At 40.2% G+C, this 27365-nt stretch overlaps 1 protein-coding gene across 2 annotated transcripts in view; it reads right to left on the bottom strand.

The window, feature by feature from the left end:
- The window catches only part of LOC112056215 (rhophilin-2-B), a 92794-nt gene extending 66589 nt beyond the window's left edge, over positions 1-26205 (bottom strand). Inside the window, exons 1-2 of one of the 2 annotated variants that reach the window (XM_052889101.1) lie at positions 25883-26205; positions 867-1603 (exon numbers count right to left, since the gene is read on the bottom strand). In XM_052889101.1, coding sequence (XP_052745061.1) covers positions 867-974 — 108 coding nt within the window. In that variant the 5' untranslated portion in view covers positions 975-1603; positions 25883-26205. The remainder of the gene's footprint in view (positions 1-866; positions 1604-25882) is intronic. The other variant, XM_052889095.1, reaches the window with a different exon arrangement.
- Between the last annotated feature and the right edge of the window lie 1160 nt (positions 26206-27365).

Here is a 27365-nt window from a genome sequence, read left to right as displayed (position 1 = left end):
ATTAACGAAGTTAACTATTTGTTTAACGGTGCCCAGCTATGCCTATTTCATAATTTCATAAAGTTATTCCGGACACGCCATTAATATGACATCACCAGACTTAAAGAGTTCCATAGCATAGCATACCATAAGAAATAATACAGCCTATCGAATAGAGACTAAAGATTTCTCGCAGTGTGTTCAGCCTCCATAGATGATGATGATGATGCTTGAAGAAGTCAATGTGACAGTTATTGTTTACAATCGCAATGTTCGTAATACAGACATAGTTCAGTTCACAAAAACTTGGCATACACGGTCGAGCAATGACGCGTGGCGGTGCTAGTGTAAATTTTCCAAGAGGGGACTGACTTCTTATAATTGTTCTTACATTAAATCTTTTCTATAGATATGTGTAGATATTATAACTACATTTTACCGATTTTAAAAACACAAAAAGTGAAAGTAACAGTAAAAGAACCTCCTCCTTTTTTTGAAATCGGTTAAAAGCGAACAATAAAATCTAGACGTGCATTCTATACGTACTGATAGTTTTAGAGGCGGGGACCTCTCCCTAATTTATATGGGAGTGACAACTCACCCTCTTCGACTGTCTCGTTGGTTCCTCGATTAGCCTGCGTGGTTTCGGGTCATGAGGTCCTGGGTTCGAGTCCTGGGTGGGGCTTTGAAGTAATGAACTTTTATTCTTCTAAAAAATTTTCAGTAGTAACTCTTAGGCCGGAGTTAGTTTGTTAGGTTTATGGCCCGCCAACTCGCATTAAAGTAGCGTGATGGGTGTAAGCTCCATATACCAATAAAGAGGAAGGCTTGGCTCTGTAGGGGGGAGGGGGGATATAGGCGGATAAGGATGTTGTTGATGAACTCACCCGCACGAAGGGGTTCTTCTTCGGCAGTTCATGGTCCACCTCGTCGCGCGCCTCCTCATCGTCAGCGGAGTTCACCCGCACGCAGGTCTTGTGCAGCTGCTCGCCCATGCTCCGTACACATCATACACTGTTTCACGTGCGATTCCCAGTTTCACGCCCAATTTCCCCAGTTTCACATCAAATTTCCACTGTTCCACTCCCAATTTCCCCACTTTCACAGCAAATTTCCACTGTTTCACATCAAATTTCCACTGTATTAAGTTTCACTTTCCACTGTCTTACGCACAATTTCCACTTGTTTACCGCGTTTTTCCACCGTCACTATAATTTTTATTAATTCAGTTTCCCACATTTCATGTCGGATTTTCACTCTATATTTTCACTATATTCGATATTAAAAATACTCGTATTTTAGGTAAAATTTATTGGAAATTTAAATTCACATTACTTTTGAATCGTAGTATTCACACTTTGTTATTTGGATCTTTTACAACTTTACTACTTTTTTATTCACTTTTGTACGTTAAGTTGTTTATTTAGTTCAAATTACAAGTAGAATTTACAGTTTATTTTTTAGGTCACCGCGATTCAACGCAGAATTTTCTACACTTTGAATTGTAAATGAAACACTATGTTTTTATCGATTGGATGAAAAATGTGTTGATTTCACTTGTCTATTTGGAAATAGAACGTGAACAGTCCACAGCTCGCTGAGATGTTTTTATGTAACTTTTGACCTGTAACAATAGAAATAAAAACATGAATTTCAGTTTTTTTCAGCTGGGCTTGTTAGTTATCCGCTTGCTTGTAATTGCTGATTGCCTGGTAGCTGGTAGGTCCAGTTAGCCTATGTGGACTTGAAACATGAGATCCTGGGTTCGACACCTGGGTCAGTCTATGAAATATTGAGCTATTCTTTCTAGTAAGAAGTTTTCAGTTAACATTCTCAGGTCGGTGTTTGGAAGCTGGTGGTGTACCTCGAAGAGCCTATTAAGCCGTTGGTAATTATCACGAGACACCAATGTCATTAACATGTGGCACCTGTGACAACATCAAACATTATCACACTAAGCTTGCGAACCCGCATTTGGGCAGCGTGGTGGGTCGAAGCTCCATATTCTCTCTCCCATCATTATTAAACAGTGTTTCATTAATCACTAGGAGTCACCCCGCGGTTGTTCCCGCGTAGATTCCGTGGGAATACTGGGAGAAAATATAACCTATGTTCATTAAATATAGACAATATGATAATGCAATCCTAACAGTGAAAGAATTTTTTTAAATCGTTTCGTTCGTTCTATTCAATACAATAAAATATTTTCTCTATATCGATTTTTTTAATACTCTGAGTAAATAATAAATAAAATTAACTATAGTATATTAATGACGTTTGCGCTAAAATCTACAAATATAATTTTTTATCGTAATAAAATTCCATAAATTAAAACAGCAAAGTTGTAATTTTTTTCCCTTTTAATTTAATTGACCTTTTAGAGTGCCAATATATTCAACTTGCATGCGCGATGATAGCTATAGTCCTTCAAGTTTGTTGATAACACTCCAATGATATGCGGGTGCCGGGCGGAAAATCTACGTGGGTGTGAAATCGTGCGTGCGGGGAAGTGACGTGCATCAGTCGTAGGATTTCATTCATGGCTACACGCCACGCGAGCAACATCGCGAGTGCTACGAAGTTGCCAAGCTATTATATAGTAGCTACTCGTATCTCGCCTCCGATTCCGGAAGGTGTGGGTTCGAATCCGGTCCGGGGCATGCACCTCCAACTTTTCAATTGTGTGCATTTTAAGAAATTAAATATCACGTGTTTCAAACGATGAAGGAAAACATCGTGTGGAAACCTGCATACCAGAGAATTTTCTTGATTCTCTGCGTGTGTGAAGTCTGCCAATCCGCATTGGGCCAGCGTGGTGGACTATTTGCCTAACCCCTCTCATTCTGAGAAGAGACTGGAGCTCAGCAGTGAGCCGAATATGGGTTGAAAACAAACAACAACAACAAACAAACTAGTACCTAGGTACGAGTAGCTTTATATAGTTAAGAGTAAGAATAAATAATGTGACAGTGAGACATCATAATTGCGACATTCTACATAGTGTCTAGGACTCATTGTTTGATTAATTATGACCTCATTAAGGACTGACGCGTTCTTAATCTCACTGAGGATTGTAGATAAGCGGCATAAAAACACATTCCAAACAATTAACTCATAAGTGAATTTTTTTCGTCGAAGTACGTTTTCATGTTTTTTTATCTACCGATTGAGTGTATATTTTTAACCAGCTGACTTCGTCCGCGTGGAGACCTGAACTAAGACATTTTTTATTAAACTTTATGTATAAACCTTCCTCTTGAAACACTTTATCTATTGGTGGAAACCGCATTAAAAACTGTTGAGTAGTTCAAAAGATCAAATTCTTAACGTACACATGGTGGGAAGTGACTTTCTTTTATACTATGTCAGCCAATGATAATTTTATTCTATTTTATACAGTATTTAACATCAATGTCAGCCATCTTGGATTATTACAGTGGCAATTGAAAATGCTCATATTTATTAATTTATTATCTTTCTGTCCTGGTGCGAAGATCAAACAATAAAAGGACAAGATATTTTTTTTATTATTTACAAATTAGCTACAATCTCAGCTGATGGTAAGTGATGGTGCGATCTAAGATGGAAACTTGTTAGGAGGAGGATGAAAATCCACACCCTTTCGGTTTCTACAGGACGTTGTAGTGCTAAATCGCTTGGCGGTACGTCTAGGGTAACTAGCCACGGCCGAAAGCCTCCCACCAGCTAGACCTGGACCAAATTAAAAAAACCCTAATTGGCCCAGTCGGGGATCGAACCCAGGACCTTCTTGTAAATTCACACTGCGAAGCTCGTGCCGACAGAAAGAAAGTCGCGAGCATCCGCTAGTACGTAGTTCCATGTTGCTGCCTAACAGTTGTTTGTATTTGATAAACAATTCACTATCAGATTAGAGAAACTCTTGAGAAACTGTACTAATTTGACTTACTCAAAGATAACACCGTTTTACGAGGGTAATGCGTTGTGGATGTTTTAATTAAGTAGATACTTACACTTATTTTGTTACTTAATTGTTTCTTGGCTAAGTTTTCAAAAACTTTATAATTATTATTTATTTATTATTAATTAGTACAGACAAATCCATTTACACAAAATACCATATAGTCCAGTAATTTTAGGCATTTTATACCCCAATCTGGGGAAAAATTCCTAGTGAGCTGAATTTTTGTATACACCTTTATTACGGCGTTATTATGAAGTTGTGAAAAATCGACATCGATATCGTGCCGGCTAAAAAAATTACAGAGGTCAAAAGGTCACGAAAATCAGTTTTTTGCAAATATTTCGCGACCTATTGCTCGGACGTCAATAGAGGTCATTATAAAAATTGTTCCTCATAAAATTGTCTACAAAAAATGTCTCTTATAGTTTTTCTGTAAAATTAACGGTTTTCCGATCATAGCGCTGAGAAAGCGGCAAGAATGCACTCACATACGGTATTGTATACCGTACACCAAGGCGTAAACTCTATTGCTTTTTAGTAATGTTTGTAAATGTCTCTAAATCTTTTATTATACATTTAGATGTTTCCAGAAAGATATATTTATCGTATAGGGGTTTAGGTTTTTAGTAAGACGTACTATAGCTCATTCTAATGACCTTCAATGGCAGATGTTTCGTATTTCATTGTTCCGAGACCCGTCCCTTTATACCTGCTACTGCCAGTTAGACTGAGTATACTCATAGCACGCACTCAAATACTTGATCAATCTACATCAATTTTTTTCAAAAAACCAGGAAAAAACAATGCTGAAACAAAAATATACTCGACTGATAGCCTCAACAAGTATCCACATTGCAAAAAAAATATTCTGTTTCTGCATGCCATGACCGGATGCGATACAACTTCAGCACTTTTTGGGAAAGGAAAATTGAAAGTCATGAAGATGTTTGAAAAAAGACCCGATTTAAACAATTGTACAGAAATATTCCAACAAGAAAATTGCTCTCGAGATGTCATTGTCAATACTGGAATACATTTTCTACTAGCTGTATACGGTGCTCCAAAATCAGAAAATTCAATTGATAATTACAGATAAAAGCTACAGCTTTGCTAAATTAACAAGACAAAATACAGCTGTAAAATTTCCTTCATTACCACCTACTTCTTCAGCTCAACAGCATATTTTTCGAGCATATTACCAAATACAAACCTGGCTAGGAAGAGACATCGATCCAGAACAGTGGGGTTGGGAGTTTAAAAATGATATGCTGCATCCAATAATGACTTTATTACCACCAGCACCCGATGAACTACTGAATACAATCTTTTGTAATTGTACAAAAGGTTGTGGCGGCAAATGTGGATGCAAAAAAATTGGATTGAGATGCTCAAAAGTTTGTGGGCATTGCCGCGGCCAGTCATGCTTAAACGCCGAGTCAACGAATGATGAAAATGATGAAGATGTAGATTTAAATCAAGAAATAACTCCACTTGACATTTTGTCAGTAGCCAATAACGATAGTGAAGCTGAAAATATTGACAATGAATAAAAAAAAAAATTATTCGCAAAAATTTATTTTTTTCGGTATTTTTCAAAATTTTGATAAAAAAATATTAATTGTTAATTAAAATAAACTTTCATTATATATCATGGATTATGCCTACGGGGGAAACCATGTAAAAAACGCGCCTTGCATTCTACCTCGAAGGTGGTGAGGAAACGAGTGCATCGTTACAATATAGTCGCTTTCTCAGCGCTATGATCGGAAAACCGTTAATTTTACAGAAAAACTATAAGAGACATTTTTTTGTAGACAATTTTATGAGGAACAATTTTTATAATGACCTCTATTGACGTCCGAGCAATAGGTCGCGAAATATTTGCAAAAAACTGATTTTCGTGACCTTTTGACCTCTGTAATTTTTTTAGCCGGCACGATATCGATGTCGATTTTTCACAACTTCATAATAACGCCGTAATAAAGGTGTATACAAAAATTCAGCTCACTAGGAATTTTTCCCCAGATGAAACCTAAAATAACTGGACTAATAGTAAACCACGTGATATTTAAGAAATTAAATATCACGTGATATTTAAGAAATTAAATATCACGTGTCTCAATCGGTGAAGGAAAACATCGTGAGGAAACCTGCTTAGGTACCAGAGAATTATCTTCATTCTCTGCGTGTGTGAAGTCTGCCAATCCGCATTGGGCCAGCGTGGTGGACTATTGGCCTAACCCCTCTCATTCTGAGAGGAGACTCGAGCTCAGCAGTGAGCCGAATATGGGTTGATGACGACTACAGTAAAAATAAACAAAAATAAGAAGAATTAAACAAAAAACGAATCACATAGGTACAGAAATAGTATTAATGACTATAACAATTACAATAATTAAAATTAATTACAGAAATAAATTATTTAAATTACATCCTCTCGCAAAATTATGAGTAGGTCCAGAAATAAATTTAATTCGTACCTAAATGTGATAAAAACGTTCTACGAGTATTATAGCCTAACTTAATGATATCATTGTCAACCTATTGTTATAATGGGCCCCAGCAGGCTAATTCACTAACTTTGACGTATCTTAGTTGACATATACGATATTGAGATATAAGTAACAAATGTCAACCGGCCTACTGACGGTTCTTCTTCATCTGAATATATTTTGGTTTTTATTTATTAATCTCAATTCCGTATACATCAACTAACATGACGATAAAGTTAGTGAATTAGCCTGTTGATCGAAGGCTGTTGAAAACCAAAAAAAAAATATTAAAATGCTGACAAATCAATGCATGCTGCCCAAGAGCTGGCACTTATTTGGCCTCAAGAAAGGATAATAAGCCTTGTCATCAAGAGTGGTAAAAGCTCCAGCGTATTGGGTACCTTACCCAGGGGTGAACAAATTAGATGACATTTATAGGAACAGTGAAACTGGGGAGATTTTAACTCTTGTATTTTTCAATTTTAAAAATAATTGACGCATCTTTAAGACACTGAGAAACAAATTTGTCGGTTTTTTCGTCGGAAAATAGCAAAAAAAACAAGTATTTATTATAAACAGTAGTTTATTACAGACAACAAATAAATACCGACTACAGCGCAGCATGCTCTAATTCCTCTGAAAAGCATCCGAGGTCGCTTCACATTGGTTCAAGGTTCTACCCTCGCAACTGTATCAATTCAAGCCTGTCCAATCAAGCTATTATAGGTTTTCCATCATTTGAACCATTTATAAATAACTGGACGCCCGCGACTTCGTCCGCGTGGAAATCAGTGTAAACTTTCAACCCCTATTTCACCCCCTTCTTTTATTAATTTAGGCTCAAAAAGTACCCTATGTTTTGCTTCAAGGTCCCATTTACCATTATACCAAAATTCATCTTGATCGGTTCAGCCGTTTAGCCGAAAAAAGATAACATAGAGACAGACGACGTTAATGACGTGAGATATTCATGCGGGAAGTTTGAGGAGCTAAATTTTACTAAAAGTTACATTGGAGGAAATCATTGGTGGTAAGCCCCCTCGAGCCAGAAATTTCACAGTATTGCTGTTTAGTGCTTGATGTAATTTCGCAGTATTGCTGCTTGGTGCTAGAGGTATAGAAGTAGCATTTAATAATCTGAGTTCGTACTAAAGTACTCGCACTTTATCCATCATTCTGTGCTGTAAGTTAGTATCATCAAGACTGTTAAAAAGTATCTAATTTATGAGTGCTGTCAATACTAATGTTCGCCTACAGGCTACAGAAGTACAGAGCCTTGGGAGCGGCATTGTGCTCAATACAAATCGCCCATTCATTAGCCGAGCAGACAATGAATGAAAGCGGAATTCATTATATTAACTTATCGAAGCCTTGGCGACTGCACGAACTATTAACTAGTCTAAATATTGTAACAACATCGCGTCAACATCGGAGGATATCATTTACGAGTATAATTGAGTCCAAAACAACTCACAAACAGGCTGTGAATCTGTTACATCTGTACTATAATCTGGCAAGTTTGTTAATGATATGCGGGCGACGAGGGGAAAGACTGCGCGGGTGTGAAATCGTGCGTGCGGGGAAGTTAGGTGCGTCAGTCGTGGGGTTTTCATTCATCGCTACACGCCCCCCGGTCCGCTTCCGCATCGGGAGTGTTACGAACGAAGTTGTAAGCTATATATACCAATTTTATAGAGGTAAAATTTGTGAGGTTGTAGGGGGTAATCTCTGGATCTACTCAACCAATTTTGAAATTATAAGCTATGTTTTATCCCCGTACTACCCCGGGAATGGTAGATATGCGAGCGAAACCGTGGTGCGTTTGCTAGTTGTGAAATATGGTAAATTAAATTGAAGTTACCATAGCCTGTGTCATAGCCGTCCGCTAGTCAAAAATAAATAAAATACAAGTGGCCATTAGCAGTACTTCATAGCAACATTGTAGCTATCAACTCTTGAAAAAAAATATGGCATACATAATAAAGCCATCAATAAAATACCATAGTAGTAAAACAATGAATAAACAAAAGAGCCCATAACGAGCCGTTATGGGGCGATGGCAAAAAGTAGTCCCATAAACCTTAAGGAGCTGTCGACCCGAAGTACTAGGACACCATAAAAGTGCAGGAAGTATCTCTGTATCGTATTAAAACGTGCGTGCTATGCGTCATGCGCGACCAGCTTTTGTCTCAGGGCTGCCACTCGAGTCCAACTCAAAAATAATTTATTCAAATAGAAACCCTAAATTATTAATCCACATAACTGTAACCTCAATGGCTCCACGATAAAGTGGACTCAACTCTGAGAGGTAGAACCGACTGTAATACCTTTCCTTTTCCTTTCATAAATGGAAGGAAAGGAGGGAAGGAAGGGTCATAGCATATTAAAAAAAGATATTGTAAAATATTGGCTGATTTAATCTATTAACTACTTCTTCATCAAATATCATCACAGTTAATGATCAATGATCAAATACTTTGCTTTTGTATTTAATTTTACAGGGAAATATTTATTTTCGAAATTCAGGGGGATAAGTTTAAATAGTAATTGATAATTGATATGATATTTTTTAAAAAGAACAACCTTTAACCTATTCGCTGTTCTGATGCTGCCTTCGTATAAAGTGCTTCTAATCTAAGTACTTATAAAATAAACGAATTTTGAATTTCAAGGTGGACTCGTCACTGCCAGCCCTAATTTGTTCACACTCCACTTGCGCGTGCACAAATTGATCGCCACCGTCCCTCTCGCACACACTGCCCCATGCACCCGTCTCGCTCGCACTAACTGTACGGCACGTCCGTTACCCGCACCCGGCCGGGGTTTGGGCGATTCAATACAAGTATCGGAAATCCGTGACTTACAACTTATATCCAAATACTTCCACATATGCCAATAGATACGAGTATTACCATCGTCATGTGTGTCACCCTCAGAACGAATTTTGGGCCCTGGTCCCCGACATCAAGTCATAAGTGTCATAATATAATTCTATATCGGTAGCCCATAAACCTAGGACAGACACAGGTCCATTCTAGGATGGGCAGTATATATACGCCTATGGATGTGAAACACTTTTTACCTTCCACAACTCCACTAGATACCTTAGGGCGAGTGCAGAAGCATCGCCTGATGGGGCCTGAAGGCAGAAGCAGAATAGATGGGCGAAACGACTCTTTAAGGGCATCTCCTCTGAGAGTCGGACCTCGAAGGATGTTTTAGACTGACTGTATCACTCCGGGCACCCCCAAGATCGTGAGTTACAAAGCCCAAGTCCGGTTGAAGTCAGATATTAGGGACCTCGTCTTCGCCGGCGAAGACGCTGTGTACCTTGTGTTTGTAATTTGTATTGCCTGGGAAACATCTTGACATAATGACTGACATGTTATGTGATCGTCAGGATCGTAAAGGCCTTTATCGGCATATTATACTGGGCCGCTACAGGTTCAGGCCTTTCTCTTTATAGGATAGGGGATATGAAGTTAGACGCCACGCTGCTCCAATACGGGTTGGTGGGTTTAGTGATAATGTGACACCATCACTATGGTAATGACAATGGCCGGGACCGATGGTTCAACATGTTCTTTGAGGTTATGACACTACTAACGTACAAATTCCAGGTTGAGAATATTACATACTTAGGGTTTGAACCAACTCGTGATCCGAAACCACATAGGTTAACAATAGTATGATGGGACTGCCTTAGGCCTAGCCATGTAAAGGTTCGTTAAAATAAGCTTGTTTTTTTTAATAAAATCTTGGAGATTAACTGTTATACAATCATAAATACATACATTAAACAATATCCTCAAAGTAACACCAGTTCTATAGTTACAAAATTGGCCCGATCAAGGCCTATTTTGTTGAAATGCAGCGCCTGTTTGCGGAAGCAGCAGCGAACATTCCGACCTGCACGCGGGCGGCGCCGGGCGGCACAAGCTGTTTTATAATTATAAATATTTTGTAGATTGACTCACGACTTTACGTATTATGTAATTAAATTCCAACTCATTTTCTAGCTTGAACTATTTACTTTAATAGTCCAATTAAGCCTTATGGCCTTATCTTCTAGCATAGACCATCTTATCTTCTACATCTGAAATTTCCCGTAGAGTTTTTTAGTGTCAGTATTACGGCTTACTGCTGAGCTTGAGTCTCCTCTGAGAATGAGAGGGGTTAGGCCAATAGTCCACCACGCTGGCCCATTGCGGATTGGCAGACTTCACGCACGCAGAGAATTAAGAAAATTGTATGCAGGTTTCCTTACGATGTTTTCCCTTCACCGTTTGAGACTCGTAATATTCTTAAAATGTACACATCTGGAAAGTTGGAGGTGCATGCCTCGGACCAGATTCGAACCCACATTCTCCGGAATCGAAGGCAGAGGTCATATCCACTGGGCTATCATGACTATACTAATATTTTATACAAGTAAAATTTATGGTATTGTAGGGGGTAATCTCTGGATCTACTGAACCGATTTTGAAAATTCTTTTACGATTAGAAACCCACTTTTTGTGAGTGTCATAGGCTATATTTTATCCCCGTATTCTCTTAAGAACGGGAACTACGTGTGAAACCACGGGACGACGGCTAGTAGCAAATAAATAGACAATACAAACTTAGGATAAGTACAAGTATGTAATAGTAACAATTTTTATACAGAGTGGGCTACCACTATCACCGCTAAACCGATTTTCACCAATGGAAAGCTACATTATTAACGAGTAATATATACCACAAACAAACTCAGATATGTATTTTAACATTACTCAAGATATCATTACTAAAACATTTTGTGAAACACATTTAGAAAACTTGTTTTCTTGCCCGAGCCAGGATCGAACCCTAAACTTCAAGATCCCTAACCAACAAGTTGACCAACGAGTCGGCACACCTCATATCAAAGGCACTGAACTTTGATACGTAAAAAGGCGTGAATCTACGGAAGACGTTTTATTACTCAACGCTTTGTTGTTAGTTTTTACTGTGTGAAGACAATGCTCGAAAACTTCCCAGAGATCTACAACATTAGAATGCTGACAGACGTCTAGCGTTTGGATCTTCATTAGAGAGTTGAAACTATCGAATTAACTATTTGATGTCGCAGAGAAACCGTTAGAGTTATTGGAATATGATATGGAATAAACTTGAAGCTTCAAATAAGCGTTTCTATCTAAGACTGTAGCATTGATGGCCTCAGTAGCGCAGTGGTGGATTTATAAGACTGAGAAGTCAGTCCGTATTCAGGATCAGACTACGAGGCCAATCCAGTTGCAGCGAGGAGTGCGTCAGGGAGATGTGATCTCTCCGAAGCTATTTACCGCCGCATTGGAAGACGTCTTTAAGCTTCTGGACTGGGGCGGACTTGGCATCAACATCAATGGCGAGTACATCACTCAACTGCGGTTCGCGGATGATGTAGTCATCATGGCACAGACTCTGGATGACGTTAGTACCATGCTCAATGACCTCAGCAGCGTTTCTCAACAGGTGGGCCTGAAAATGAACATGGGCAAAACAAAAATAATGTGTAATGCTCATGTATCGCTCCACCCAGTTATAGTTGAGAACGCTGCACTCGAAATTGTAGACGAATACATATACCTAGGACATATGATCCAGTTAGGTAGGTCCAATTTCGAGAAAGAGGTGAACCGTCGAATCCAACTCGGCTGGGCTGCATTCGGGAAACTTCGCGACATCTTTTCGTCCGAAATTCCTCAGTGCCTGAAGACAAAAGTCTTCGAACAGTGCGTGTTGCCAGTGATGACCTATGGTTCCGAGACTTGGTCGCTAACTATGGGCCTCATAAGAAGGCTCAGAGTCACACAGCGGGCGATGGAACGAGCTATGTTAGGAGTATCTCTGCGTGATCGAATCAGAAATGAGGAGATCCGCAGAAGAACCAAAGTCACCGACATAGCTCAACGAGTTGCGAAGCTGAAGTGGCAATGGGCGGGGCACATAGTGCGAAGAGCCGATGGACGTTGGGGTCCCAAAGTGCTGGAATGGCGACCCCGCACTAGTAAGCGCAGTGTTGGCCGACCCCCCACCAGGTGGACTGACGACATCAAGCGAGTCGCAGGGATTCGCTGGATGCAGTTGGCTCAGTATCGTGATGTTTGGAAGTCCCTACAAAAGGCCTATGTCCTGCAGTGGACGTCCATCGGCTGATATGATGAGAAGTCCTGGGTTTAAACCCCGGCTGGGCCGTTTATGGTTTTCTTAATTGGTCCTGCTCTTGCTGGTGCTGGCTTCCACCGCTACCACCCTACCGGCAAAGACGTACCCCATGCGATGTAGCGTTCCAGTATGATGTCGTGGAGAAACCGAAAGGGGTGTGGATTTCCATCCTACTCTTAACAAGTTAGGATCCTTCTATCATCTCTCCTACTCCTACCATGTGAGATAGTAGTGAAGAACTAACTTAAACTAACGTAAAGAATAAAAACAAAATAATCAGTTGAGATCACAGTTGCTAACTTTCGATGAATAACAAAAGATACCTATGTACTAGATTTTAGCGCCTAATCAGTGATTTGGAAAATTCTTTTACCACTATAAAACCACGTACTTTTCAGTGTCATACGTTATATTTTATCCCCGTATTATACCCGGGAACAGGAACCACGCGGAACAAAACTTTTAAAATATTTTACCACTATAATTCGCAGTCGATAGAGGTGGCGTGATATAGATAGATTTATCTAGTAATCTAGTCTGGCAGTATAGTAATTTGACTGGCAGTGAATGGTCTATCTTCACAACCTTTGTTATGACAAGCAGTTAACAAACACGGATGTAGTATATGATATATTATATAACATAAAACCAGCAAACTGTAAACACGCCATTGAAGCCTAACCTAACCTTGACTTTGGCGCAAAATGACTTACTTCCGCTGTGTAATCATGGAGGCCGTAATTGTAGCCTGATAACATGTTAGGCACTTCAAACGTGAAAAATATACTGCGTAGTTTGACTTATTGGTTTGAAGATATATATAAATACTATATTAATATGTATTTGTTCCTTTTGGCTTGCGGATAATTGGGCCATGGGAGTCGTAGTACCAAAAAAGATTCTCTGAATAATTTCACCGAGGCCAGTTGCCTCGACTGGTGACAGAAGGGCTGGCTCATTTATTACCCAAAGAATAACCAGAGCGGAAGTGCGGTCAGTCTTCTTGCCACCATTCTACGTGGAATTTTCCATCACCATTCCAATTTGTATATTAGGATAAGTTAGCGTTTTTTTTTTTATTTTTGAGAAAGAATACAATATGGAACTTAAGCTAACTTATCCTAATAACTAGTTAGCTTAAGTTCCTTATTGTATTATTTCTAAGGTGGGTAAAAAAAAAGTTTACTTCCTCGTTGGTCTAGTGATTATTATTTGTTGCTTCGGATCCTGAGGTACCAGATATATCCTCGATTGCGAGGAAAAATTAAGTTTTTCTTTTAAGGAATTATTCTAAATAGCAGTCGAGAATGTTACTCGTGTAGTCGAGAGCACATTAAGCCGTCAGTTTCTGATTCTTTCTTTCTGACGGGTCTGAGCTCCAAATTGAAGAGGATGGAGTCCTGTTGGCAAATCCACTACCTTTGACGTACCTATGCTAGTTAACATCTATACTAATATTATAAAGCTGAAGAGTTTGTTTGTTTGTTTGTTTGATTGAACGCGCTAATCTCAGGAACTACTGGTCCGATTTGAAAAATTCTTTCAGTGTTAGATAGCCCATTAATCGATGAAGGCTACGCTGACGCCGCGCGGTTTCACCTGCGTGGATTTCGTTCACGTAGGAATACGGGGATAATATATAGCCTATAGCTTTCATCGATTAATGGGCTATCTAAAACAGAAAGAATTTTTCAAATCAGACCAGTAGTTCCTGAGATTAGCGCGTTCAATCAAACAAATAAACTCTTTGAGATTGAGATTCTATGTAACAAATGTTACCCCGGACGGACGGACGGGTTAACGGAGAGAGTTAATGGCAATAAATACAAGCATGATTTTAATGTTAATTAGGTTAAGATTGGCCTAGTGCAAGTTAAGTGCGGACTGCTTCGTACGTTCGAGAACAAAACGCGCAATCAAAAAAGTGAAAAGCCATTAAAGTAATGCTAAACTCTAATTGCCTTTCCACTGCATAATTATGAGATGTCACGTTCTAGTTTGGTAGGTGCGTCCAGTGAGGTGATATTGTAGAGGGTCTAGAGTAGTCAGTAGTAAATTATACCACATGTGTATGAGTTTAAAGGGGAACTTCGAAACTGAGTTTAAACTAATCCAGTTAGATATAACTTTATGTATGTATCTGTCTTCATATATGCTATATTATTAACCCCTGATGCAGATATTGGTATTAGTATGACTCTCTATGGTAACGTAGTTTTTATTCATGCTAAACGATTATTCTTAACAAAAATGCGATTTTAGTGGAAAAATTCATGAAGAATATCGGATAACCCTTTCCGAAGATAATTTTCACCATTTTTACTATTATGGATTTATGTAATTTGTAATGAATAATATTAATAATCAATTAGTAATAATATTTTGTACGCCATTGGGCGTAATACAGTCACACTTTCCTTAACTTTGACATGAAAAATAATAAAAATAACATGAATTAATGTATCATCAAATAATCGATTTGATTTGATTAATAATAATAATAATAATAAAAGCCGTGTGGCACCGGCAGAGCAGAATGTTGCCACCCCTACCTATCCCGAGGGTGTCGTAAGAGGCGACTAAGGGTCATCGGAGAACCAACTAACATCTTCTGGTTCTCCGCAGAGCTAGCTGGCTCGTAAAATACTAGCCTCCTCGGGGACATGAGTGGACCCCGAGTGATGTGATCACCACTCACCCCTCCCCCTAAATACTTATGATGATGGATAATAATGATGCGCGTATAGGGCCGCTACCTGGGGGTCGCCAGGGCGCGTCTGGGGCTGGCGCTGGACGTGGCAGCATGCGAGCCGCCAGCCAAACTCGTCGACCGGCACTACCACCTGTCCGGTCGGCACATCCATCATCTCCACCAGAGGGCTTGGCTCTGACAGGATCCATTAGGGCCCAATCTTCAGAGCCCGCCGCTGGTGGCGTACGGCGCATGAAATGGACATGCGACATGAACAAAAATGTCATGCGCGCGTACTACAGGGCTACAGGGGGAGAAACCGGACGGACTGGCTACCGAGCAGCAATGTACCGCGAGTTCTTGCTGCTTGAGCCGCACTTAACTGTCACGGAACAGAACCTAGCAGATCGAGCTCGGTTTATTCAGCGTTCTAACATCTTCAACGCGACCGAGCTCGAACGATTACGACGTGAGGCTGTTCCCGAAGTGCCAACCTCTTCTGCAGAGCAAATCGTCTCACCGGCGGCGCCTGTCCGCGAAGAGACTGAACCTATGTCCCAAGATTTGCATGCAGAGGAGGAGGACACTGAGGGAACCGTCTCCCTTGATTTAGAGCGGATGAGAAGGATCCTAAAAGAGACGATTGCTGAAATCCGTAATGCTCCTCTAGAGAATCGTCCGCGGCTCTCCCGTATTGCGCTAAATATAGCGACGCGGGATGTCATTGAGGCTGTCAACAAAATGCTGCCCCAACATCTGGCGGGCAGCTCTGGTCTGGATGATACGGCTTCTATCCTTTTCGGGGCAGCCCTAACCGTCCACCGTTTCATTGATATCAAAACCAAGGAACCTGGACGCCCGGGGCGTTCTGTTAATAACATCAGAGCAGAACCAGCCTGGAAGAGAAGGATAGAACGCCGTATCACCCTTGCCAGAGGCCTCATTGGCAGACTGCTATGCTTCAGGTTGGGCAATAGAAGGCCAAGGATTGTGCGCTCCGTCAGAATAGCCTTTAACGGGCTCGGGGTTAGGCTGGATCAGCCGGACATAACCCTAAAACTGACGGAGCGCATCGACGACCTGAAGCAGAAAATCGCTGCATGGGGGAACCGCATACGACGATACTCGGAAAGAGTTGAGCGATTTCAGCAAAATCGTCTTTTCTCGAGTGATCAGAAAAGGTTCTACAACAGATTGGAGTGTCCTGCAGTCTGTTCTACCTCTCCACAGCCGAATCCGGCTGACCTTATCGCTTTTTGGCGAAACATATGGTCAAGAGAGGTAGAGCACGATGAGGGTCCTTGGATTTCGGCGATAGAGGAGACATGTGCCGCAATCAGGCCGATGAACCCAGTCGCCATCTCTACGGAGGATGTAGTTGGTGCAGTAAGGCGGGCCGCGAACTGGAAAAGTCCGGGGCCCGACGGACTGCATCACTACTGGCTGAAGGCGTTCTCGACTTGCCATGTCACCTTGGCTCGCCAATTCCAAGAGGCTCTCGAGCAAGGGACACTCCCGAACCTTTTCACCACCGGGATCACTCATTTAGCTCCAAAGACCACCGACATCGTAGATCCCTCAAAATACCGCCCCATCACGTGTCTTACTACCATCTATAAGACACTGACATCCGTTCTGAGCTCTAAGATAACTCGTCATGTAGACGATAATAACATCATGTCTGGGGCTCAGAACGGATGTCGGGGTGGTAGTCGTGGTACCAAGGAGCTCCTTCTCATCGACTCCGTCGCGGGCCAGTTGGTCAAGCGCAACCGCCGGAATTTTGCCGCAGCCTGGATTGACTATAAAAAGGCATTCGACTCGGTGCCTCATTCGTGGCTCTTGAGGGTCCTTGAGCTGTACAAAATCGATTGTACAGTTCAAGACTTCCTCCGGTCATGTATGGGGCAATGGAGCACGATCCTTTGTCTCCATGGCGAGCGGTTGGCGGCTGCCGATGACCGGATTAGGATACGCCGGGGTATCTTCCAGGGTGACTGTCTGAGTCCACTATGGTTTTGCTTGGCCTTGAATCCTCTCAGTACATTACTAGAGGGTTCGGGGACAGGCTTTCAGTTTCGGAGAGGAGGGACAAAAGTGCCTCACCTTCTCTACATGGACGACCTCAAACTGCTAGCGCCCAATGCTACCCGACTGCAGGAATTACTGAATCTCACCACGGGATTCAGTAATTCCATCAGAATGGAGCTGGGACTAGACAAGTGTGCGGTCTTGCATGTGGAGAGGGGTCAGGTCACTCACACGGTCGGGATCAATCCTGACCTGCTTAACATCAAGACCCTTTCTGAAACTGAATCTTACCGGTATCTGGGCATGTCACAATCTATAGGGGTGCAAGAGGCGGACATGAAACAGTCAGTTTGCGAGGGTTTTTATCGACGTCTGACAAAGATCTGTAAAAGTTATTTGTCGGGCGCCAATAAGATTCGAGCTTATAACGGCTGGGTCATGCCTGTTCTCATGTACACCTTTGGCGTGCTCAGATGGACTCAGACCGAATTAGACGTCCTGGATAGAAGGGTCCGCACGACTATGACTCTCTATCGTATGCATCACCCAAAATCGTCTGTCATGAGATTGTATGTCCCCCGAAAGTGTGGTGGTCGAGGCCTACTTAGCGCCAAGACCATGCACAATCGGGAGATATGCAGCCTCAGGACCTACTTCGAGACGAAAAGGGAGTCCCCGATGCATACAGAAGTCATAGCATGTGATAAAGGACTCACCCCGCTATCCTTGGCCAACAGCGAATGGCAAAAACCAGTGGTATAGAGCATCTCTGACCGGGAGACCGTATGGAAGGGGAAGGAGCTGCACGGACGCTTTTTTAAGGCTCTTCATGAGCCCCATGTCAGTAAAAAAGCGTCTGTGCAGTGGCTGCGCTTCGGTGACCTCTTTGGGGAAACCGAAGGGTTTGTCTTTGCGATACAAGATCAGGTGGTAAAGACGCGGAACTACCGAAAGTACATTCTGAAGGATGGCACTCACGACATCTGTCGAGCCTGTCGCCATCCCGGCGAGTCACTCAGACATGTCCTTTCGGGTTGTTCAGCTCTTGCCAACACTGAGTATCTGCACAGACACAACCAAGCAGCCAAAATCCTTCACCAAGAGCTTGCTCTGACGTACGGTCTCCTGGACCAGAGGTTGCCTTATTACAAGTACACACCGGTGCCAGTGCTTGAACGCGACGGAGTCCGGCTCTATTGGGACCGGTCCATTATCACGGACAGGACTATTCTTGCGAATAAGCCTGACATCGTGGTGTTGGACCGGGCACAGTCGAGGGTGTTTTTAGTGGACATCACAATTCCATATGACGAGAACCTTGTGAGAGCTGAGACAGAGAAAAAACGTAAATATCTAGATCTGGCTCATGAGGTTACCGCCATGTGGCATGTGGAGTCCACTGAAATCATCCCCATCGTTATATCTGCCAACGGTTTGATCCCAGTCAGCCTCGCTCACCATCTGAGGCGGCTGGGGTTCCGTGGCAGTTCGCTCGCAGGCAAGATGCAAAAAGCGGTCTTGCTGGACTCGGCTAGGATAGTCCGCCGGTTTCTCCACCTGTCGCCCTGACCCCCGGCCGTTTGGTCTCCCTGCCGGGGTGAATCCTCCGCCCGGTGCATATATGTATTTATGTAATATATATTTAAGTTTATTTATTTTGTGTATTTAAGTAAGTTTATTTATTTTCCCTTTGGCTTTTATATATATTTATTTTGTACTGGGCGTGAGAGTTTAATTCATTTGGATAATAATAATAATAATAATAATAATTTATTTATTCATCAGAAAGCAGGTTTACAAAGATTACTTAAATATAATAAGACCCTGATACTCTCTACCATAATAATTTGGTGTATGAAAAATTTAAATAGACTATGTATAATCCTAATTTAAAAGCAAACAAATAAAAAAAAAGAAAACATATGTAATAGCTTATACAATTTAACATTTTAAGATTCAATGATTATGACAAATTTAACTTAAAACAAAAAGGCTTTTCTAAAACTAGTCGCAGTTCTAGATAAATTGTAGGAAGCTTTTCACATTTCTTTTTTAGATATGTTCTGTCAAAAGATGCCATATTTATAGAATTTGGTGTCGTTTATCGTTACTGAATTCATTAAAACTGACGCATACATAAGGACTCCCACACACGGGCCACCGGCCACAACCACGAAACCCCGCTACCGGCATATTTCCTGTAGTTTTCATACATTGTAAATGCACACGGTTGACGCCGGTGGCCGCCACACGCTACAATCGTCGCTGCTCGCTTCTTGTGGTCCGCACCGGCCACTAAACGCCGCCACACGCTACTCGCGCGATTCCGCACCCCTCTCTCCCTTTTTTTTTATTCTATTACAAGTTAGCCCTTAACTACAATCTCAATGGTAAGTGATGCTGCAGTCCAAAATGGAAGCGGGCTGACTTGTTAGGAGGAGGATGAAAATCTCCTTTCGGTTTCTACTCGGCATCGTACCGGAACGCCAAATCGCTTGGCGGTACGTCTTTGCCGCTAGGGTGGTAACTAGCCACGGCCGAAGCCTCCCACCAGCCCGACTTGGACCAATTAAGAAAAGCTCAATCGGCCCAGCCGGGAATCGAACCCAGGACCTCTGGCTTGTAAATCCACCGCGCATACCACTGGACCACAGAGGCCGTCCCTTATCTCAGTAAACCTGTTGGAGTCGAAAAGTAGCAACCACCGACCGCAAAGTTGTCGACTTTTGTGTCGACCACCGGCCACAAATGGCCGTCGCGCTTCAGTTACTTTTGTGGCCGTCTTCTTGCTTCTTGTGGCGGTGTTTGTGGCTGCCACGTGTGGCCCGTGTCGTGTGCGGCGACACTTATATCTATTGAATACAGTTGGCTGAAGCCTTCAATATGGCTTGCGGGCTACCGAGAGTCCGACTGTAACTCACTGTAGGGCTTCACATTCCAGCAATTGAAACGTGATACAGACAGATTTACTTTGCTATTTACCTATTTAATAAAATGTATTAGGTACGTTAAGAATCAGGTTATAAATCCTACGTGTTACCTCTACCTTATCTATCTAGTGAGTGAAAGAGATAAATCTTGGAGAATATAATTATTTAGTCTAAGTATTTTATATTCAAGTGACAAACTATCTAATTGCATCAGATTTGGCTGTGATAGCCCAGTGGATACGATCTACCTTTGGATCGGAGGACATATGGTCGAATCCGGTTCAGGGCATGCACCTCCAACTTTTCACTTATACGTGCATTTCGCGAAATTTAATATCACGTCTCTGAAATTGTGAAGGAAAAACATCATGAGGAAACCTACATATCTATATGGCGACGTATAAGTCTGCCAATCCGCATTGGTGGACTATTAGCCTAGCCCCTCTCATTCTGATAAGTGACTCGTGCTCAACAGTGAGCTATAGATACCTACTATAATTAAAATTTATATTCTAGATTCAGAGCTCTAATAATAATATGAGATTAGTATGAAGTAGTTACCACTAGAAGCCTTCCAAGGCTGCTCGCACAATACACAGTGCTCAGTAGGCGAGACTAAACGGGTTTAAACTATACATTAATATGCAGTAGAACACTTGCATACTGCGCACATCTTGGTCGTTGGATCGAGGAAATTCATTAGAAAAATAATAATTTATAAATCACTAGCGGACGCCCGCGATTTTGTCCGCGTGAAATTCAATGTAAACTTTCAACTACCCCTACCCTCCCTACTCCTATCCCGTTTTCTTATTATTATTATAAATATGAACTTTATACAATAACAATAAAGCTCAAATTGACTACGTTTTAGTTGGAAAACATTTGTATGGGAAAAAGAAAAGGGCTATTTTTATGGTTTTTCCGGCATTTATTCCAATTTTTCTCGCCGTAAAAACCATCCCAGTACTTCAACGAACATTTTAAAAAAAGAATTGGCCAAATTGGTCCAGTTGTTGTTGAGTTAAGCGCATTTTGCGATTCATTTTTATATTATAGATTAGCGGTCTTGACTTTGCACGAGTGGAAAACTATGAAACACGACTACGATTAGGTATTTGTTTAAGACTTGCACGTCCCGCGGTGTATCCGCGTTGTTCCTGTTCCTGTGGAAATATTATTAAATAACAATATATTTTATATGGAGCGTTGGTGCACCATTGTGAGTCCCAGCTTCATTTCCCATCTCTCAAAAGGAGTGAAGCTAAGCAATGAAGCTCTTTCTGCCAGACCTTGATCGGGAAAGTACTACCGGCGAGTATACTTTTGCCGCCTAGCAACATTGGTAACTGGACCTGTAGCCATGTGGCACGTCGATTCTCTTTCTACAAACACTAACGCTTCAAAAATTTATCGCCATAGAGGTTTGATATTGGTATATTAATATGAAGACGACGATTTTATAGATATGTATATTTATTTACTTTACTTATTATAACAATTGTATATGGATATAAAATAAAAGTACTATAAAATAGATGAAGCGGTGTGGAATGGAGAACTTGTAAAGATGTAATGTACCTATGGGCAAAACAATATCTCCACGCATGGTCAAGGGAATTCTAAATATGAAATGAATCTGGAATGTGAATGTAGATGGCCTAACCTAAAGTGGGCGAACGAAAGAGTTTGTTCGCCACAAATTTAAAAAATGTATGGGAATGACAGATGTGATCGACAACTTGATCACGTGACCTGTCGATAGTAAATGTCATTCCCAATATTTTTTTTAATTTTCAAAGCGTGAGTGTTTGTAGAAAGACGTGCCACATTACCGGAGTAATTTTGGCACACGAAAAAGCAAGACAGAACAGCGTATTGTACTACAATTTCTAGTATGTCCTGCCTGGTATTGCTCTGTTATAGGCTACGGTTTTTCAACATTAGGTGGACCATCTGTTCATCCGTCAACTATTGCTAAAAAACAATTAAAAATACGAAGTTAAACCCAACAATCACCTGTCCATCTGCCCGGCAAGGTCGTGCAGCTCCGGAAAGTCGAGATAAAAACTTAGATATAACATTAAACAAATTGCAAACTCATTAGCAGTGCGCGTCTCGCGGCTTGCCCCGCAAGGTCAATACCAACATTGTAAACACAAAAAATACACGTGTAGCGTGTTCATGTAATCTTTAATTTGTAAATTGGTAAGTAATTCATATGGTAGTGTGTGCGATATTACTTTTATTACAAAACTAGCGGATGCCCATAACTTCGTCCGCGTAGAATCCAAAACACAAAACCCGCGGGAACCATGGATTTTTTCCGGATAAAAGTTGACTCTGTGTAAATGCCTCAGAGTAAAATCTATTTCCATTCCAAATTTCAGCCATATCCCTTCAGTAGACGCAGCGTAAAGGAGGAATAAACACACACACAGCTACACACACAAACTTTCGGCTATCTAATATTAGTGTGACTAGTAGAACCTCACGGTTTCATTTACGTAGTTTTCATTTGCGTGGGAATACGGGGATTAAATATAGCCTATCTTACTCCCTGTTAATGTAGCTTTCTATCCGTGGAAAAGTTTTTAAAATCAGCACATTCGTTTTAAAATTACATACAAAAATACAAAATTTTCCTCTCTAAAATATAAGTGTAGAAATACGAGTACAGTCGTGGTTAGTCTGTGGTACAATCAAGTCCTATATCCTTAGAGAATATCTATCAGATGGCTCTGAGACGGAGTCGGAAAGATACCAATAGAGAAATGGCTAGCTATAGTCGGAGTATTAATTCCAGTCAGTAAAATGACATTTCAGTGACAGTTGCACTTGCCATTTTACTAACGCACGCCATTGACGATCAATTATTCTCACGTTTCTGCAGCACCCACAACTACTTATAAATGATCGTGTATTGGTCGCTGCGTGCATGACGGCTCGACTTATAAAACGTCTTCGCTGCCGTTTGCGCTGCAGAAACGTGAGAATAATTAACCGTCAATGGCTGACTTTACTACAATTTATCCTCCGACTATAAGTTCTTGTCTTAACGCTTGGCTGTGGCAGAATTTTATTGTTCATTTTACTTTTACCCCTGTGAACACACTTTTACACTGTGACACACAGTGATTAGGAAGCCAGAATCAGAAAAAAACAATATAAACATAACTATGATTAACATGTACTGCGCCAAATATTTATTAGGATATTTATTTAGGTTTTAACTTTTTGGAGTAGCGTCTCATAAAACGCAAATAAGTTACCTATTTAGATGCAGACTCGTTATTATGAGAGTACCTAGATAAAATATTGTCGAGTAAACGAAAACAATGAACAATTTTCATGCAGATATCATCAGATTGATTAAGCGAGAGCAAAGGGTTTGACAACATTAAATGTTGAGAATATTAGGTACAGTATAGGAGTTGAAAGACTTTATCCGGGCCGGGTCCCTGCTTATTTTCTTCTGTTTATTTTTTTAACCGACTTCCAAAAAGGAGGAGGTTCTACGTTCGGCTTTTTTTTTTATGTATGTCCAGCGATAATTCCGTCAATTATGGACCGATTTTGAAATGACTTTGAATTGACTCGTGTTTTAATTAAAGCTGTTGAAAGAACCACATTAATTTTGTAGTTTAAACGTGTTTAATTAAAACATCACTGGCTTGGCACCGCCTTCAAACTGATCAGAAGGTAGCACATAGGTAGGATGTTATTTTTTGCTTTTTAGTTAAAGTTATTTTGTGAGTTGGAAGTCGGTTGAATTTTTTTTATTAAATTTTTTTTTATATAGTTTAGGTTGGCGTTTGACCACAGTCGCAGCTGATGGTAAGTGTAGATGAAGCCTAAGTTGGAACGCGCTTGACTAGAAGTTGCCTATTCACTCTCTTCTTAAAGATGGTCAAGTTGTAAGAATTAGGAAACACTGACTTCGGGAGACAGTTCCATACCCTAGCCATGCGTCTATAAAACGAAGAAACAAATCGCTTCGTGTGAGTCTTAGAGGCCGTACAGACTACTTAAGTATTTTACTTGAGTACGAACGATTTTTGGGCGGTAAATCCAAAAATTGTTCGTGCTTGACTAAAATACTCCGAACTAGGCCTTAGGGATGTGCCTGTTTGTTCCGCTAACTAATCGATTCGAGGTTCCTATACCTAATAAAAAAATAAAAGTTGCACATGAAAATAATAGACGATAAAAATAACCATTGAAGGCTTAATGACTAGGTTACATTTAATGACCTTTTAGTGATACGGGCGATGTTACAGACAGATGCTTGTAACGTTACAAATTAGTATTCATCAATACTTTACAATGGCAAGTCACGTCTCAAGGTCAGGCTATCGTCCCGTGAAAACAGAACTTCGGAAAAACATCTTTGTTTATTATACCTACTGTAGTCAGACGGACTTTTTTGTAAACATTACTTAATTTTAATGCGCAATACCAAGTTGTTTTTATTTATAAGCAATTAGGTACCTACTTTAATATCTCCAGCATTATATATTAAGCTGCTCTGCAACCTAATTCACTAACTTTGACGTATGTTAGTCGACCTATAGGTACGAAATTGAGATTCTATGTAACAAATGTCCCCTTTGTGGACATCATACAGTAGGTAGATGACATTTCTCAGTTGATTTGATGTTTATGTTAATAGAAAGTCAATAAAGACCAAATTGGTGAATAGGCCACGACGAAAACAAGGTAGCGACGTAGATAGGAGGATGATGGCAGAAAAATAGCAGATGTCATTTGGAGGAGACAGCCTTATAGGTACCTACCTAGACCGTTCAGTGTGGCAAGCTCTAGGGAAGGCCTATGATGGAAAGCAAGTCAATCTTAACGTACTGTTGTCAAATAACTAAAGTTAAAAAAAATAAAAGGCTATTATTATTAATTAAGCTGCTCTAGTAAGATTAGAACCAAAAGGGAATGGGAATTATCTAAAAAAACTTGATAATTCTTCTTTAATAATGCAATCATTATTCCAAAAAAGTTTTGCCACATTTTTAATAAATTCATCTTTAGTTTGTCTCCAACGAGCACAAGCAAAGATCGTTGTATACGGCCTGAGTTTTACGATATTTTTTGACTGATGGGTTTGTTTGTTCGTTTTCTTGTTTGTTAAGCTTCTATGTAACAAAAAAAAAATAATACTTAAAAAACAATACAGCTTCAAAAGTTACTTCCGGCGAACTTTTTGAGCAAGGGGAGTGAGTGACAAAATGTTTTTTGTTCAAGAAACATATTTTTATTAAACCAATTATTTAACCAGATGATTATACTATATATATTTTCTTAACATCATATACTTTGGGGTAGGTATACATGGGTTCTCTGGGCCGACATTGTATTAGCCGGTGTGATAGCCTTTCAATGGGCAGGGAAGTTTTGCAAAATCGACGTTCAGTTGATAAAAAAAACTCAGGTAGGTAGGTAGGTACCTTTCCCACTATTGAGTCAGCTATGGTCAGGGATTAAAATTAGTTTGCGTCAGCTATGGTCAGGGATTAAAATTAATCAGGGGTTTATTACCGTCGTAAATAATCCAAGTGAACCTAATTTCTTTGGTAATTAACACCTACTAAAACCATATACGTAAATATGCACCTACCTGCATAACATAATATTGAGAACACATTAAAGGCAAAAGAATGTTATCATTGAAGCAATATAACCAGTCAACGAGTTAAACTATTAACTGAACCCACCTCTATTAGTTACTTATCGTATTATCGGCTCAGATTCTGCCGTGACACCAAAACACCATAAAATATTTCACATCACTACAACAAGATAGATATTAATCTCATCACTACACTTTAAAAAAAAAGAACGATGTTAATATTAGTAATATTTAATCTGTATTTTTTACGCGGCAAATAATGACGTTTTGTTTTTTTAATTCGTTCCGCGCAAAGACCCGTCCCTATATCGTCGCAGCGCGCGCCAAACTAAATTCTTGGCTTGCATTTTACGTAATCGTAAACCGGCTGTCTATGTAACAGTAATCTAATAACGTGCACGCTTTACATTGGCTTTTTATTACGCGTTTACTATTTAAAGTTCCTTTATAAACAGTCAATGTATTTTAAATGTGTAACTTGACTCATATTACGGCTATCGATAAATACTTAACCAGATTGTTTTCAACTGTATCGGTTATTAGCCTGGTTTTACGTGCTTAGTGAGCTATAATTTAAATATTGGGTTATGTTCTTGCAAGATGCACATATTTAGAAATTCTGAGAAAAAATGTCTTTTACGTTGTAGTCTGTTTAGTAGGATTGAAAGGTGAAAGTTAGACAGACAGACTAATTACTTTCGCATTAATAGTAAATATGGATTAGTTATTTTTTCATTATAAGTTTTTTAGTCCCTTAATTTTTCCATTGGCACTTACCTAATTCTGTTAGCACAATACATAACTAACTAACAAATACAGACACTTATTTGCTAAGCCATAGCCAAATAGCGCAAAATACATAAACCTACATAATTATATTATCATGTGCGTACATAAATAGTTTCGTTCTAGTTAATATATGCGAACAAATCTCATTAGCACTAACTCGCTAATTAAGTCTTCTTACATAGTGAAGTTAGTTAACTATGGGCCTCATACGAAGGCTCAGTCACACAGCGAGCGATGGAGCGAGCTAGCAGAGTATTTCTACGTGATCGAATCAATGTTGGATCGAATCAGAGACGAAGACATCCGCAGAAGCACTAGTAGGTAATTGACACAGCTCAATGAGTCGCGAAGCTCAAATCTCAATACGTGTACATTTTCAAATATTGAACCGTACTATATGGTAGTGGAAAATGCCTCGTTGGTCAGTGGTTAGCCTATGTGGTTTCGGCCTATGATTAGGTCCATGGTTATAGAACTGGGTTGCGCTTTGATATCAGCCACTGACGATCAAGTAAGCTCACATGCCAGCAGCGTTAACGGCTTGATGACGAGGTTACTACACCATTGATGCTATAGATATTGTATTGTTATATAAGAAATTGTATTGTTGTCATCAACTGTAAATTATAATTTTGTATGTTTTTTTTAAGAGAGCAACTGTTGAGTTTCTTGCCGGTTTTTT

Source organism: Bicyclus anynana, chromosome 2, assembly GCF_947172395.1.
Source record: "Bicyclus anynana chromosome 2, ilBicAnyn1.1, whole genome shotgun sequence".
Classification (NCBI taxonomy): Eukaryota; Metazoa; Arthropoda; class Insecta; order Lepidoptera; family Nymphalidae; genus Bicyclus; species Bicyclus anynana.
This window is presented reverse-complemented; position numbering and strand designations above follow the sequence as displayed.